Source organism: Podarcis erhardii (genome assembly GCF_964252035.2).
Source record: "Podarcis erhardii genome assembly, chromosome: 18".
NCBI lineage: Eukaryota > Metazoa > Chordata > Lepidosauria > Squamata > Lacertidae > Podarcis > Podarcis erhardii.
The window spans coordinates 11,627,737-11,642,471 of record NC_138516.1 but is presented as its reverse complement, the minus strand read 5'-3'; the positions used below and the strand labels follow the sequence as shown (position 1 = coordinate 11,642,471).

At 49.4% G+C, this 14,735-nt stretch overlaps 1 protein-coding gene across 2 annotated transcripts in view; it reads left to right on the top strand.

Moving 5' to 3' along the window:
• The window catches only part of ARHGEF18 (Rho/Rac guanine nucleotide exchange factor 18), a 55,409-nt gene that overhangs the window by 9,919 nt on the left and 30,755 nt on the right, over positions 1 to 14,735 (top strand). For both annotated transcript variants that reach the window (XM_081846022.1, XM_081846021.1), the window contains exons 4-10: positions 3,036 to 3,237; positions 3,505 to 3,622; positions 4,663 to 4,720; positions 5,544 to 5,588; positions 5,826 to 5,906; positions 6,025 to 6,130; positions 7,164 to 7,320. In XM_081846022.1, the coding sequence (XP_081702148.1) occupies positions 3,036 to 3,237; positions 3,505 to 3,622; positions 4,663 to 4,720; positions 5,544 to 5,588; positions 5,826 to 5,906; positions 6,025 to 6,130; positions 7,164 to 7,320 (767 nt within the window). The remainder of the gene's footprint in view (positions 1 to 3,035; positions 3,238 to 3,504; positions 3,623 to 4,662; positions 4,721 to 5,543; positions 5,589 to 5,825; positions 5,907 to 6,024; positions 6,131 to 7,163; positions 7,321 to 14,735) is intronic.

Sequence of the window (14,735 nt, the reverse complement as noted above, 5' to 3'; positions counted from 1 at the left end):
TCCAGGAGATTTTCTGGGCAGCCTTGACAAAGGAGACGGTCTCTGTTCTTTCTCTCTCTCTCTCTCTCTCTCCCCAACTCTCTCTGACCTGCTGTCAAGTTGCTGCTTCTCATCACCCTTAAGAGCCTTGCGGACTCTGTGCGGTTGTGGGAAAATAGCTCCACTCAGACAAAAAATAAACAGTGGAAGGGGGGCGGGAAGAAGCCTCCTCCTTCCATGGTTTTGCATCTACTTGGAAACAGGCCCGCTGAAGTTAATGGGCCTAAGTTAGTCATCTCTCCATGGAAGTCAATGGGTCTGCTCTGTGTCACTGGATCTACAGCCCCGTCTCCCTGGCCTCGCAGCCAGGCTGGTGCAAGCAAGGCCTCATCCAGGCTTCCTTCTGGTGGAGAACGGCAAAGCAGAAGAACGTGGGGAATCACAGTATTGCAGAGTTGGAAAGGGAATGCGAGGGCCGTCCAGTCCTGGGCAATGCAGGGATCTTTTGCCTGACGTGGGGATCAAACCCACGACCCTGGGAGGCGGTTTGGCCCTTTCTGGGCTTGACTCTTTTAACCTAAGGCAGTTGACTTGAAGGAGGAGGGGAGGCATCCTGGTGGGGTGCTGAGCTTGCAGCTGGGAAATGGGGATCCCTGATGGTGGCCGAGCCCCTCTTGATCTCCCCATCTGTGAGCATAAGGAGGGCAATGACCCACCTCGCGCACCATCCTGCTCTCACAGTGGTTAATGCCTTGACACGAAGCCCGCAAGGAGGCCAGGAGAGCCTCTGTGAAACCTCCCCTCCTGTGATTTCCAGAGTTTGTTATCCAGAAGCTGCGGAAGGCAGAGTGATTGCCACGAACGCGTCCTTTCCTCTTAAAGCCATCTGAGAAAAGGCGACATGGCAGGAGTTTATAAAATTATGCGAGGCATGCAGAAAGTGGAGACAGGTACGTCTCCTCCCTCTCAGAGGCGTACCTGGGCTCCTTAAGCAAGGAGTTGTAATGGCGCCTCCGAAGCTGGGAGAGACTCAAAAAGTTTGCTTTGGGAGCCTTTTGCACTCTGCCAGTGACTTCCTCCACAGCCATTGGAGTCAGGCCTGCTCTCCTCCTCCTTCTCCACTGTTGGTCCATCTGCCTGACTTCCTTGTATCCGTCCTCGGAGTGGAGAGGAGAGGTTTTTGTGCCGCACCCCTGGGCCTGCGTGCTGGGGGGGGGGGCAACCTGTTCAACCTCCAGTACAGCCTTTGTTCCCTCTCTCATAACACTTGGGAAGGTGAATTTTGGAAGGTTCTTCTTCATGCAGCGCGGAGCCAAACCACGGAACTCCCTGCCACAGGAACGCAAGGAAGGCCAGCAACTTGGCTTTTTAAAAAGGATGGGACAAATTCCTGGAGGAGGAGAGGGCTAGCGATGGCTGCTAGCCAGGAGGGCTCTGAATATCAGCTGGAGGGGAGAGCTGCTCATGTGCTTTAGCTGGGAATGGGGGCAGCCATTGTGGGCTAGAAGGGCCCCTGGCCTGATCCAGCAGCTTCCCTGGTGCTCCAGTTGGCCACCCCTGCCTATGCCGTTACTCAGCTCTTGCCTTGCCACGGAATGTGCCCTTGATTCAGCTGCCTTGGGTGAATGCCTGAATATTCTGCCAAGTGCCCCCAGTTTGCTCCGGTGACCCCCGGCCTCGCAAAGCCGGCTTGGCTCCTGTTTCTCGTTCCCAAAGTGACGCCGCTCAAAAGCCATCTCATTTAGGGTGCCAAGCGACAGAGACAGAGACAGCTTTTGGGCTTTAAACCTGCCCTGCCACTTCTGCAGAGTGGAAACGTTGGCAGGGCCTGCAAAGGAGAATTAAAAATACATTTTGTTCCGTGGGGCTACGGAACTGATGCCAGGCGGCCACCCTTTTTAAGGCTGCGGCTGAGCAGATCTCTCGCGGGGGAGATGTCCCTCCCCTGCGGCTCCGAAGGGGCACTATTGATCAGCCAGGAGAGAGAGGGGCTATTTTTAACTCTCCCCTCCTTATAAGGTGCCAGGGCAGGGTGGGGGTGGGGGAAACAATCTCCCTTGGCGATCTTGGCAGGGCTCTCTTGTCGAAAAGGGGCAGGAGCTGCGCTGCTTGTGTCTGAGGCCTGGCAGACGGGGCAACACTGGTGGCAACCTGAGCCAAACTTGCACATAGATGATTTTTTTGCAAAGGGGCTGGAACCCCTCCCTGCCCCACATCTCACCAGCCCTCACCAGCGAGCACAAAGGGGTAGAAGTATCTGTACATTTCCTTCTGTCAGTTTCTGTCAAGCTCCCTGCATTTCTTTATAAATTCTTTATAAATCCTCAAAACAAAATAAAAAAATTCCTTCCAGTAGCACCTTAAAGACCAACTAAGTTAGTTCTAGGTATGAGCTTTCGTGTGCATGCACACTTCTTCAGATACACTGGCTATAAATCCTCAGTTTAGGGCAAATTCTGCCAATACGCACTTTCTTTGGTGACTGTACAAGCAATCCCTCTTCCTCTAATGAATTGTTGTGTATTATTTTCCACGAACAACATATTCATTTCCATGCCCGCTTCCCTCTCCAATATGCCCGTTTTCCACAAAAGGTTCTCTGCTTGGAAAACGGCCTCGCAGGTTTCAGAGGAGCGTGGACTGTGGAGGGAGTCCTGCATTTCGGTCCTCACGGTGTCCTGGAAAGAGTGGATTTGATCATCCCGGCTTTAAATGTGAACCGGGTCGAATTCCTCCCCCATCCCTCACCACCACTTCCTCTCCAGCATTAGAGAACGACTGAAATTGACCATGCCCATTGATTTCAAAGAGGGCTTTGCCTCCCTGGCTGTCGAGTCTGAAATTTTGAGGGGGAAACTTGAGCAAAGAGCTGTAAGGGGTGGGGAGAGTCAGGGCCTGTTTCGTCTTAGGACTCGTCACTTCCCCCAGGGAACCTCTGACTAGGATGGCTTCAGAAAGAGATGATGAGACGAACCCAAGGAGGACATTGGTGACTCCTAACTGCAGAGTTTCTCTCGTTGCCGCCAAACCTCTCCTTCCTTCCCCAAAACAACCAGGTTCAGCCTAGACGCCTCCGAAATGGGAAGCGACGCAGAGCAGGAGGAGGATGAAAAGGAGAAGCCGCCTCCCGATCCACCACACGCGCCTCTAGCAGGACTAGCAGCTTGGAGCAGCGTCGGCAGCAGCAGCACAGTGATCAAAGTGGAGATTGAGCCCTTGCGCCTGGACCTGGGCCTTGTCCAGCAGCCTGGCAAAGACGTGAGTCGCCTTAGGTGGTAGCGATAACGCAGAGACTTATCTGGCGTATGAGACGAGATTCCGGGTATTAAATAAGAATAATAATACTATTTTGCAGCACGAAGTTTTCTATGGAAAGGGATTCAACCAGATTTGTGGTTTGGGGATGGTTTTGGAATAGGATTCAAAGCCCTACAGGGCCCTTCATGCTAACAGAATCCCCTCCTTCCTTCCTTCCTTCCTTCCTTCCTTCCTTCCTCCCTCCTCCTCTTCCTTTGCTTTTCCCAGGGTTTCAGCAGTGCTGGAGGGAAGCGGCTGAGGTCCAAGTCTGTCCCAGCCCCCTGCGATGGCGCCTCCTCCTTGCGCATGTCCCGCAGCCTGGAGGTCTCGCTTCCGGTCACCATGGGTCAGTGGTCCTCGTGGGACATGGTCTTTATTGCATGCAGGCACAGTGAGAGGAGTGGGAGAGGGCTTCTTGTCCAGCCCCAAATTTGGTGGGACTCATTTATGCAGGCTGATGGGTCCAGACCCAAAGAAAAGGGAACTCTCCGTTTTTCCTTAGAAGTTGTTTTTGGAAGAGAGGTTCTCCCAGGCTTCTCCCTACGGCAAAACCATCCCAGGGAGTCTATAGGCCTTGAGCTGGAATTCTTGGGCCCTTCTGGAGTCTGCTGCTATTTCATTCCATTCATTTCATTTATATAATGCACCTCTTTCCAAGGGCCGCAGGGTGGTTTGCAGTATGAAAACACCAAACTGTGTTTGTGGATGGGGATGCAAATCACACAGCGGCAAATTTGGCTTGCTTGAGCAAAGCTGCTTTGGCCATCTGGCGCAATGACCCCATTCCCGCACCTATCCCACCCCAAAAATATATCAGCCTCCCTTTCTCTTTTGCCAAGAAGATGCACAGGAAAACGTGGGGGTGATAGCACTTTGCTCTGATGCCGTGTTGTTTTAACTTCCCTGTGCAAGTAAGTTGGAATGGATGCTCAAGAAGCGCGAGACGTTGTCTAATCCACATGTCTCCCTACCATCCCCGCCGCAAACTTTCATGCAGACAAATCAGGATGTGGGGCTGTTGTGGTTTTGTTTTTTTAAAACACAAAGGCTGATCGTTTTACAATGTGATCAATTTATCCATCTTTTCAAATAATAAGTACCGTACTTTTCCATGTACAAGACTAGGTTTTTTTTCTTTAAAAACTAAGCTAAAAAGTGGGGGTCATCTTATACGTGGATAGTGCATAGGGTGGATAATTAATTGGCAGCTGCCGCGGCTGTAAGCAGCTATTGGGCGTGTTATTGGCAGCTTCTGCTGGCAAGGGGACAGACGAGAGGCGGATTTTTTAACACGTGCGGGTGAGTGATTTTCAGCAAACCCCCCCCCCAAAGATACATGGAAAAGTACAGTGAACAAATGTTGCTGCTTCTGGTGTTGCATTTCAGGGATAGCGCCCCCGGTGCTGGAGCTGATTGAAAAGGACCAGGTAGCCCCGGAGCAAGTGTAAGTGGCCTCTGCCCTTTGCTCCCAGTTCACACACCCCACAGACTCTGAGGATGCCCCCAAACACTTCCACCACCGTCTGCTCTGAAGCGCTGCGTAGTGCAGAACTGGAGAGCCCCCTCCCACAAGGACCCAGGTCCGTTTGAAACGGAGCTGTGAGGAATCTCCCGCCGGGAAAATTGGCCTGATGTATTTTCTTTAGGGACGCGGGTGGCGCTGTGAGTTAAACCACAGAGCCTAGGAGTTGCTGATCAGAAGGTTGGCAGTTCAAATCCCCAAGACGGGGTGAGCTCCCGTTGCTCGGTCCCTGCTCCTGCCACCTAGCAGTTCAAAAGCACAAAGTGCAAGTAGATAAATAGGTACCACTCCGGCGGGAAGGTAAATGGCATTTCCGTGCGCTGCTCTGGTTCGCCAAAGTGGCTTAGTCATGCTGGCCACATGACCCGGAAGCTGTACACCGGCTCCCTCGGCCAGTAAAGCGCGATGAGCGCCGCAACCCTAGAGTCGGCCACGACTGGACCTAAGGGTCAGCTGGGTATTTTCTTTACACGATAGAATTGCAGAGTTGAAAAGGGACCATGGGGGTCATTTAATACAACCCCCTGCAGTGCAGGGATCTTCTTTTGCACTTGAACCCACGACCCTGAGATGAAGGGTCTTGTGCTCTACCAACTGAGCTGCCCATGGGTCCCAGGAAAAGATCCAGGGCTGTGGACATAGCTGTACCCCTGATGAAGGCAGGGAGGGGGGCAGATGGACATGACACGGGCATCAATTCTCGCCTCAGTCCCGTCTCTGACGTTATCCCTTCTCTCAACAACAGGCTGATGGTGCAACAGGTGCTGAAGGAGCTGACTCAGTACCACGGGTGAGTCTTGGTGGTTGTGGGAATGAATCATCATCTCAGAGTGGGACGGGGGAGGCTGGAAAATGGTGGCAGCAGAGCATGTGCTTTGAATGCAGAAGGCCCCAGCTTCTGAGCCCCAGCGCTGAGCCTGTTCCCTGAAGCATCTCTGTTTCGTAGCCACCATTTTGACACTCAGCTCAGAGGAGACACACACCCACCCTCCTCCTGACATATTTCCACGCCTGGTTCCCGTTCCAGGGCAAAGCATGGGCTGTGCGCCCCCGAAGGCAACGGCGAAGCCCCGCAGAACCTGACCTGGTTCGAGTTCCTGTCTAACGAGTGAGTGATGCACTCTTGCGGGGGGGGGGGCAGCGTGCTCTAAAGGTGTAAGAAATAATTTAATAAAGCTCACACGAGCTCCCTGAACCACCCTCCGCCCTTTCTTTCCCGACCCCAGGACTGAAGACAGTGGGAAGAGCGACAAGGCCGAGAGAGGGACCAAGGTGAGGCGCCGCTTGAGCAACCTCCGCAACCGGGTCACCGGATCGTGGCAGAAGGAGAAGGTGAGGGGCAGAGCCGGGCGGAGGTTTGGGTGGTCTTTGCTGGTTGGCTCAGGAGGGAGAGCGCTCTCCTGCTCCACCCCAACCAGTGGAGGTGGGTGCCCACCGGAGATTTGCGGGGTGGGAAGCAGGGAGCCTGGAAAGGAGGCGGAGCCAGAGGCAGGGAGAGGCGGAGCTAAGGCTTCCCTGAAAGGCAGTGACGGCTGGTGCCCAGAAAGGAGGCGGAGCCAGAGGCAGGGAAAGGCGGAGCTAAGGCTTTCCCAAAAGGCAGTGATGGCTGGTGCCCAGAAAGGAGGCGGAGCCAGAGGCAGGGAGAGGCGGAGCTAAGGCTTCCAAAAAAGGCAGTGGCGGCTGGTGCCCAGAAAGGAGGCGGAGCCAGAGGCAGGGAGAGGCGGAGCCAAGGCTTCCCTGAAAGGCAGTGGTGGCAGGTGCCCACTGGGAAAGCAGGGAGCTCCAAAGGGAGGCGGAGCTAGAAACAACAAGAGGTGGAGCTAAGGCTTCCCCAAAAGGCAGTGACGGCTGGTGCCCAGAAAGGAGGCGGAGCCAGAGGCAGGGAGAGGCGGAGCTAAGGCTTCCAAAAAAGGCAGTGGCGGCTGGTGCCCAGAAAGGAGGCGGAGCCAGAGGCAGGGAGAGGCGGAGCCAAGGCTTCCCTGAAAGGCAGTGGTGGCAGGTGCCCACTGGGAAAGCAGGGAGCTCCAAAGGGAGGCGGAGCTACAAACAAGAGGTGGAGCTAAGGCTTCCCCAAAGGGCAGTGGCGGCTGGTGCCCACTGGAGCCCGGGAAGGAGGCAGAGCCAGAGGCAATGAAAGGTGGAGCCAACTAGTTCTAGCGTTGCCCCCCCCCTTCTTGAGTTCTGCAAGGGGCAGCAATGAGCTGGAGGAGGAGGGTCACCCCCTTGACCGGTTTTAAGCAAGGAGGTGGGCAGGTGGGGGGCAGGCTGAGAGGTGCGGAGGGCCACCTCTGGCCCCTGGACCTGAGCTTGCCTGCATTTGGCCCCGGTGGTTCCCACGGTCTGAATTTTCTGCTCTTCTTTTCAGGGTAAGAGCAAAGGCCGCGAGAAGGAGGCGGTGGAGGTGAAGGAGCGGCCGCGGGCACTGCATGGGCATGAGCTGACGCCGGGCGCCTTCTCGGCCACTGCCTGCTGCTCCCTCTGTGGCAAGAGCTTGTTGAACAAAGCGGGGCTGCAGTGCTTGAGTGAGTAGCGCCCCCCCGAGGTCACCGGGGGCTCCCCTGGCCCACGCACGCCTGCTTGGCGGGGGGGGGGGGTGTGTGTCCCGGGCACCGTTGCACCCTGGCTTGGCACCTGCTCCCTGCAAACTCCTCTCCCTCTTCACATGCGATTCCCAGCCACGGGCAGAACTGCTTTCGGACAAAGCTGCAAGTTTTGTGGCCAATCGGAAATCGGTTCCGTTTGGGTATCGATTGCTCCGTTTTGCGGGGTGGCATGGAAAGCGGCACAAAACAGCGCCAAACCCAGCACACACAACCCTGGCACTGGTTTGGGGTCAGGTTGGGTTCGGGGGCCATTTGCTTGTGGACCCAATTTGAGTGTCGATCGCTCGGTTTTTGGTGGGGAGGCGGCACAAAACATAGGGTTGGCAGTACAAAACCGGCACAAAAATTTGGCGCCTGTTTGGAGTCCATCAGAGGACCAGCATTAATTAACTTGTGACCCCGATTTGCTGCGCCAATTTCTCCACTTGGAGGGGAGGCACGAGAAATGCAAGGTTTTCACCACAAAACAGGCGCATTTCGGGGTCGCCCGTTAACGGAGCTGGCAGCCGTTGAAATATTGCCTTACCATCAGGGTGGATTTGATTTGATTCACGATTTAAAGCATTAGTCAGTAAGAGTTGATTCAAATCACTTTTTTTACAGAATGGCTCAGCCTTGCTGGTATAATCTTAATATTTACAACCAGATGCAGGTTTCATTTTTGGAATAATAAATTTTTAGAGTAGTTTTTACAGTTGTATCAAAAATTGCAGATTTGGTTATACTTTTAGAAATACATTGACAGATAATTATGAAATTACGGTGAGTTTTAATAAGTTAACTGTTTATATTTGGACAACTTTTCTGCTGTACTTTATTTCCTTAGTAACAATTCAAACATGTTGTATCCATTTTTGTTAACTGTATCCATGTTTGTTAACTGATGTGGTTAAATGGATTTTATTTATTTATTTTAAAAAAGCTTAAACTGAGTTTTAGCGCACATGAAAAACTTAAAACAAATCATCATTTCCTGATGAATAGCCTTTGGTCTATAATGTAACTTAAATAGAAAAGATTTTTCCTCCGAAAGCATTTTATTTTTAAAATCCGATTTAAATGAAAAACCCCCGGATTTAACCCAGAAAAAAACTGAATTTTAAATTATTGTTTTAAAAAATAATTGATTTTTATTCACCCTACTTACCATCCACCAGGAATCCACATCTTAAAGCCTTTCTGTTGGTATCTGTCCTTCATCCGGGCAGCTTCTAGGCGTGGGAACGGCAGCTAGGGAGATAAATAAGAGCAAATAAATTGAATGTCTGAGTGCAGAATTCTATCGTGGAATTGGAATAGGGTTGGGAGAAAGGGACCCCTGTGGGTCATCTAGTCCAACCCGCCAACATTGCGACACATAAAAAATATTATTGGTTTGTTTGCCCGAAGGTTGCAGCATTGGAAACAATTTGAAACAGCTCAATGAGCTTATTTATGCAGCTTATTTACGCAGTGTAAATAAGATGACATAAAATGATGACTAAAAGGTTGTTTTATTTTGTTTTATTTTTGTTTGTGAAAAATTTAATAAAAAGCATTTTAAAAAAAAAAGAAACAGCTCAATGAAACCAATGGCTGTAAACATCTATTTTGAATGCAAATTAACAGTGATTTAAATAAAAATTAAAAGAATATTATTATTTTTGTAAACATTTACAACTAAGGAAACAAGAGTAAAGGTTAATAAATAACAATCTGGGAATTAATTAAATGCAAGATGTAATTGGAAGAGAATTGGGTATAAAAGTGGTAAGAAGATAAGAGCATTAAGTTTAAGATGGAAAATAAGTCAAAAATTAAGCAGAAGTAGCAAATAGTTAAAGAACCAGAAGGGGAAGCCGAGGGTGGGGGAATTGTGCTTTATTTTTCTCTTTATTTTTCTCTTTTATATGTTAAATGTATTGAATATTAAATTGCAAAATCTAATTTAAAAATAAAATTAATAATAATAAAATTAAAAAAAAAACATTATTAGTTTTCAATTACCATCCAATAATATCCTCATTATAACAATACCAATTTATAATACAATTATTAATACTGATTAAAATATTAATAGAAAAATCAAATATTTGTTAGCCAAGCCAGACATTTTCTTTTAAATTGAGCGGGTTTTTTAAATGTTTGATCAGACTTTGTGAACCGAACAGTTCAAGCAGAAAACACCAAACATCGTAGAATTTAATTTAAATCCGAGGGGAAATAGGTTTTATACTCAGAGCAATGAAAGATCATGACTATTAATTTCAGAGTAGAATTGAGATGGATCTGCTAAAACGCTAATTTATTTCCTCAGGACTTTGATGGACAAAGACGCCAGCCGAAGGCGGACATTCAATTCAAATTTTATTACATTAAGTTTAAAGGCGCTTTGACTTTAAAGCTGAGGTGATTTTGATGTTAAAACACTAAAACATTAAAATCACCTCAGCTTAAGGGTTTCAAGGCGGCCTGTCAAACCGCCTTTAAACTTAATCAATGTAATAAAATTTGAATTTTGTGTGGTTAAAAATGATTTTGCGTATATTAAATTGATATAAAACACGTCTGCATTCTCCTCTTCCTTCATTAAAACCAAGCTCTGTGTGGGGTGTTTTTTTAATATATAAATTTCATAAAATTTAGACACGGCCTGATTGTTAAAAATGATAATAAAAAATCCCTCAAAGCATTTTGTGAGGAGATAAAAAGACGACACTGAGGAAAATTTGCAACCCTGCTTTAAAATTACCTCAGCTTTTCTTTTTTTCTCAAAGGCAGCCTCTCAAACTGCCTTTAACTTTAATATTAAAGAGTGAATTATCACAGTCCACGAATTCCCACGAGTTACAAAGGGGCGGTGTGAGGAAATAATTAATAAAAACTGAAGGAGATATCTATAAAGTCAATAAATAAATAAATAAATAGTCGGCTGAAACTAGAAAATCGAATTAAAATACAAATAAATGAAATTGAAATTGAAATAAATTGAAATTGAAACACAAATAAATGAAACGTATTCTCCCCCCCCTTTATTTTGCACTGACGAAAAAAAATGCGAGTTAATTAAAATAAAATAAAATAAAATGAAGGGGGAAATGTAAAAAACCCTATAAAGCAGTGAGAAAAAGGAGCGTGTGTTGTTTTATCACGATATTATTATTATTATTATTATGTGATTTGCCGGTATTATTTTCCCCGCCAAAATAATAAGACCTCGAAAAGCCGACGCGGTTGCCATAGCGACCAGCCGTCGCGAGAGGGAGCAGCAGAGGCGAAGTCTCGCGATACCTTGAGCCTCCGCCTCTGCTCCTCTCTCTACCGAGCCGCGGGAGCTTTCGAAAGGACAGCCGCGGGATCTCGCGAGATCTCGGGTGGGGGGGGCGTGGCCGACCTATCCCTGCTCTCCGTGGCCTGAGGGGAGGCGCGCCTCGCGAGAGCCTGCGGGAATGGGCGGGGAAGTCTCGCGAGATGGAGGGCCGAGGGGGAAGTGGCTTAGCGAGGAGGAGGAGGAGGAGGAGGAAGAAGAAGGAGGAGAGGAGGAGGCTGCGCCGGTCGGGCTTCCTCGGGGCGCCAGGAGAACCCGCCGCCGCTGAGAGAGAGCCGGGTAGGCGACGCGGGCCTGAACGGCCGGGCCCCTCCCGATGACGTCTGGCCCCTTCTGATGACGTCAGAGGTCAGTGGTTGCCAACCTGTTATGCCAAGCGAGGGGGGGGGGTGTTATTCCGTGTGTGTGGAACTGCATGGAGCTGGGTGTCTTGAACGTCAAGTTGCTAGTCCTCATGCATCTGAAACGAGGATTGGAAAGCCTATGGCTCTGCCAGGTGGGGAAAGTCAAGTTGCTAGTCCTCTTGAGGAAACAAGTTCCTAGTCCTCTTGTATCTAAAATGAGGAGGGGGAGCCTGTGGCCTTCTCAGATGGGGAAAGTCAAGTTGCTAGTCCTCTTGCAGAAAATCAAGTTGCTATTCCTCATGCATCTGAAACAAGGATTGGAAAGCCTATGGCTCTCCCAGATGGGGAAAGTCAAGTTGCTAGTCCTCTTGCAGAAAATCCTAGTCCTCATGCGTCTAAAACGAGGAGGGGGAGCCTGTGGCTCTCACAGAGGTGGGAAGTCAAGTTCCTAGTCCTCTTGAGGAAACAAGTTCCTAGTCCTCTTACATCTGAAATGAGGAGGGGGAGCCTCTGGCCCTCCCAGATGCAGAAAGTCAAGTTCCTAGTCCTCTTGAGGAAACAAGTTCCTAGTCCTCTTACATCTAAAACAAGGAGGGGGAGCCTCTGGCCCTCCCAGATGCAGAAAGTCAAGTTCCTAGTCCTCTTGCAGAAAATCAAGTTTCTAGTCCTCATGCGTCTAAAACGAGGATTGGGGAGTCATTGTTGTTGTTGTTGTTGTTTAGTCGTTTACTGGTGTCCGCCTCTTGGTGACGCCCTGGACCAGAGCACGCCAGGCCCTCCTGTCTTCCAGTGCCTCCCGCAGTTTGGTCAGACTCATGCTGGTAGCTTCCAGAACACTGTCCCACCATCTCGTCCTCCGTCGTCCCCTTCTCCTTGTGCCCTCCATCTTTCCCAACATCAGGGTCTTTGCCAGGGAGTCTTCTCTTCTCCTGAGGTGGCCAAAGTCTTGGAGCCTCAGCTTCAGGATCTGTCCTTCCAGGGAGCACTCAGGGCTGATTTCCTTCAGAATGGAGAGGCTGGATCTTCTTGCAGTCCATGGGACTCTCAAGAGTCTCCTCCAGCACCAGAATTCAAAAGCATCAATTCTTTGGTGATCAGCCTTCTTGATGGTCCAGCTCTCACTTCCATACATCACGACTGGGAAGCCATTGTAGTGAGAGGAAACTGCCCCCTCCATCACCATGGGGCCTCCAGACTGCAGAGTATGTATGGGGATGCTGGAGGAAGATCTCTGGCCAGGTGGAAGGACGGTGGTCCCTGGTTCAAATCCAGAGTGCAAGCCCCACCCCACCCCGGGAAGGGAGGAAGGGGCTCCTGTGGTGCTTGGAGAGGCCTGCCCCCCCCCCCGCTGTCCTCAGGACTTGCGCCCGCAGAGCATGGCAAGAGGGCACTGGGTCCTGGTGGCGTCCAGCCCCCTCTCCCTCTCCCCCCTGGGACATAGAAAGGGGATCCCGGCAACCCCTCCCACACATGGGGGACCCTCAGAGCACCCGGGATGGAGGAGATCCTGCAAGACGTCTGAATAAGGCCAGTTGCCTGGGAGTCACAGGTGGGGAGAGCCTCTACCATGTCGCTCAGATCCTCTTTCGGGCATTTGGTCACTGTGGGGACAGGAGAACGACCAAGGAGTCTGCCGGATCCATCCCAAGAGGGCCCATCTAGCCCAGCATCCTGTTCTCACAGTGACTGACCAGGATTCGAATGCAAGATCAACGCCCCTTCTGTAGTTTGCCGCAGCCAGTGGGGGGGAGTTCCACCGTTTAACGCCGTGCTGCATGAAGGACCCTCCCACTGTCTCTGACCGCTGGCCGGGTTGCCTGAGACGGCCGCCTCTGTTGACTGGGGCGAGCAAAGCCCTGCCTCTCCCTAGGCGTGGTTTGGCATCTTGCCTCTGACCAATTCCCTCCGGCCGCTTCTGGTTAACTTTCAACGGATGTTTTGGCCGAGAGCGTTTTGGGCGAAGGGGAAGAAGGGAGCGAACGCCGACCTTGCGAAGGACAAGTCCTCGCTGGCGCATCCGAGTTTGTGGCTGAGGGCCGTGTCGCCCAGAGGCTTCTGCAAATACCAGCCCAAACCACCAATAATAATAATAATAATAATAATAATAATAATAATAATAATTTTATTATTTGCACCTTGCCTATCTGGATGGTTCACCCCAGCCACTCTAATCAGACGTTAGAAATGGCTTCTAAAAGCTGTATAGTTACAAAAACCAACTGAGCTCTCTAGGCATCAGATTTAGATTATTCCTACAGTTTTAATTTTGGACACAATGTGGTACATTATAGGCATGACAGTGCTATAATATAACAATTGTAATAGGTTAAAGGAAAGCAACAATTTATCAGTTTTAGAGTTAGGCCCGTAACTAGTTGCATTTGTCATGACTTTACTGTTCCCTGCGGGTTCACCCAACGCCTTAATTATACAGTTTCCTTTGTGTGTTTAAGACGCACCTCTTTTAACTTGGACTTTTGACACATTAGGAGCCACCCTATAAGAACACTTTTTAAAACTGCGTTTTAAAATGGCTCTATCCTGCCAGTGGACCTTAAAGGGGGATTATTATTATTATTATTATTATTGTTGTTGTTGTTATTATTATTATTATTGCCGGGAGGACTGGAATCCTCTTGTTTTGCGGGCTTGCGGTGTTCGAGAGCCAAAACAGATGAGTACCAAGGTTACGACTGTATTACTACACACAAGGCGGTTTATGGCAACAAAATATATGACGAACATGCACCTTATAATAAATTCCAATACTAAAAGTCACAAGGAAGCAGAACTTCAAAACAGAACGGCTTGTATCAAATAAAGTAATATTCAGTGATCTGTTAGAATATAATAGTACACAATAAAATAAACTCTCAGGTCATCAGCAAACAGATAAATTCCTGTCCGTGGTCGCCCTCCCTTCGCCACCTCCCTCTGGCAGGGAAATTTGGGGGGGGGGGGTCTGTTAATTCCTTTTCCTAAACATACCCTCCCTCACTGTTTATATGCCAAGGGGTTGGAGGAATCCCAGGAAGGCCTTGGCAGGACTGGGAGGGCCGTGCTGGGGGTCCGAGAGCTATACAAAGTTTGCACAGATGTTGAAGAGAAGCCTCTCCTCTCAGCCTCCTCTGTTCCAGGCAAAACATACCCAGCTCCTTCAACTGCTCCCCATAAGGCTTGGCTTCCAGACTCTTGGTCACCCTTCTCTGTTAAAATCTAAATTTTTAATATCTTCTCATTTTCATAGCTCCATTAGAATGCATGGTGCTTTATTAAGCAGCATAAAGATTAGGTCCCTGGCCCCAGGGGCCATATATGCATGCATGTGGCAAAATGCGAAATTTTGTTTATTTATGATAATCCCATTTATCATCCTTATTGTCTCATTGACATCCCCAGCAAAACTCCTAATTCTAATGTATTGCATGCATTATTTTTAATCAAAGTAAACATAATGGTTATAATAATAAAATGGGAGGATGGAATTGTCAAGGTGGAAGGGAGACTGTTCAAATCAAACCCAAAACCTTGGCGTTACCAGCACCACGCTGGAGGAAAGACCTTCCTGCTGTGTATCTCTGGCTGCACATTTCCCCCGCTCTTGGAGTTTTCTTCCGCAAGCAAGGCATGGCCAGAGGTGTCTTGACCAGCAGCTCGTGTTGTTCCCTCCAGATGCACTCCAA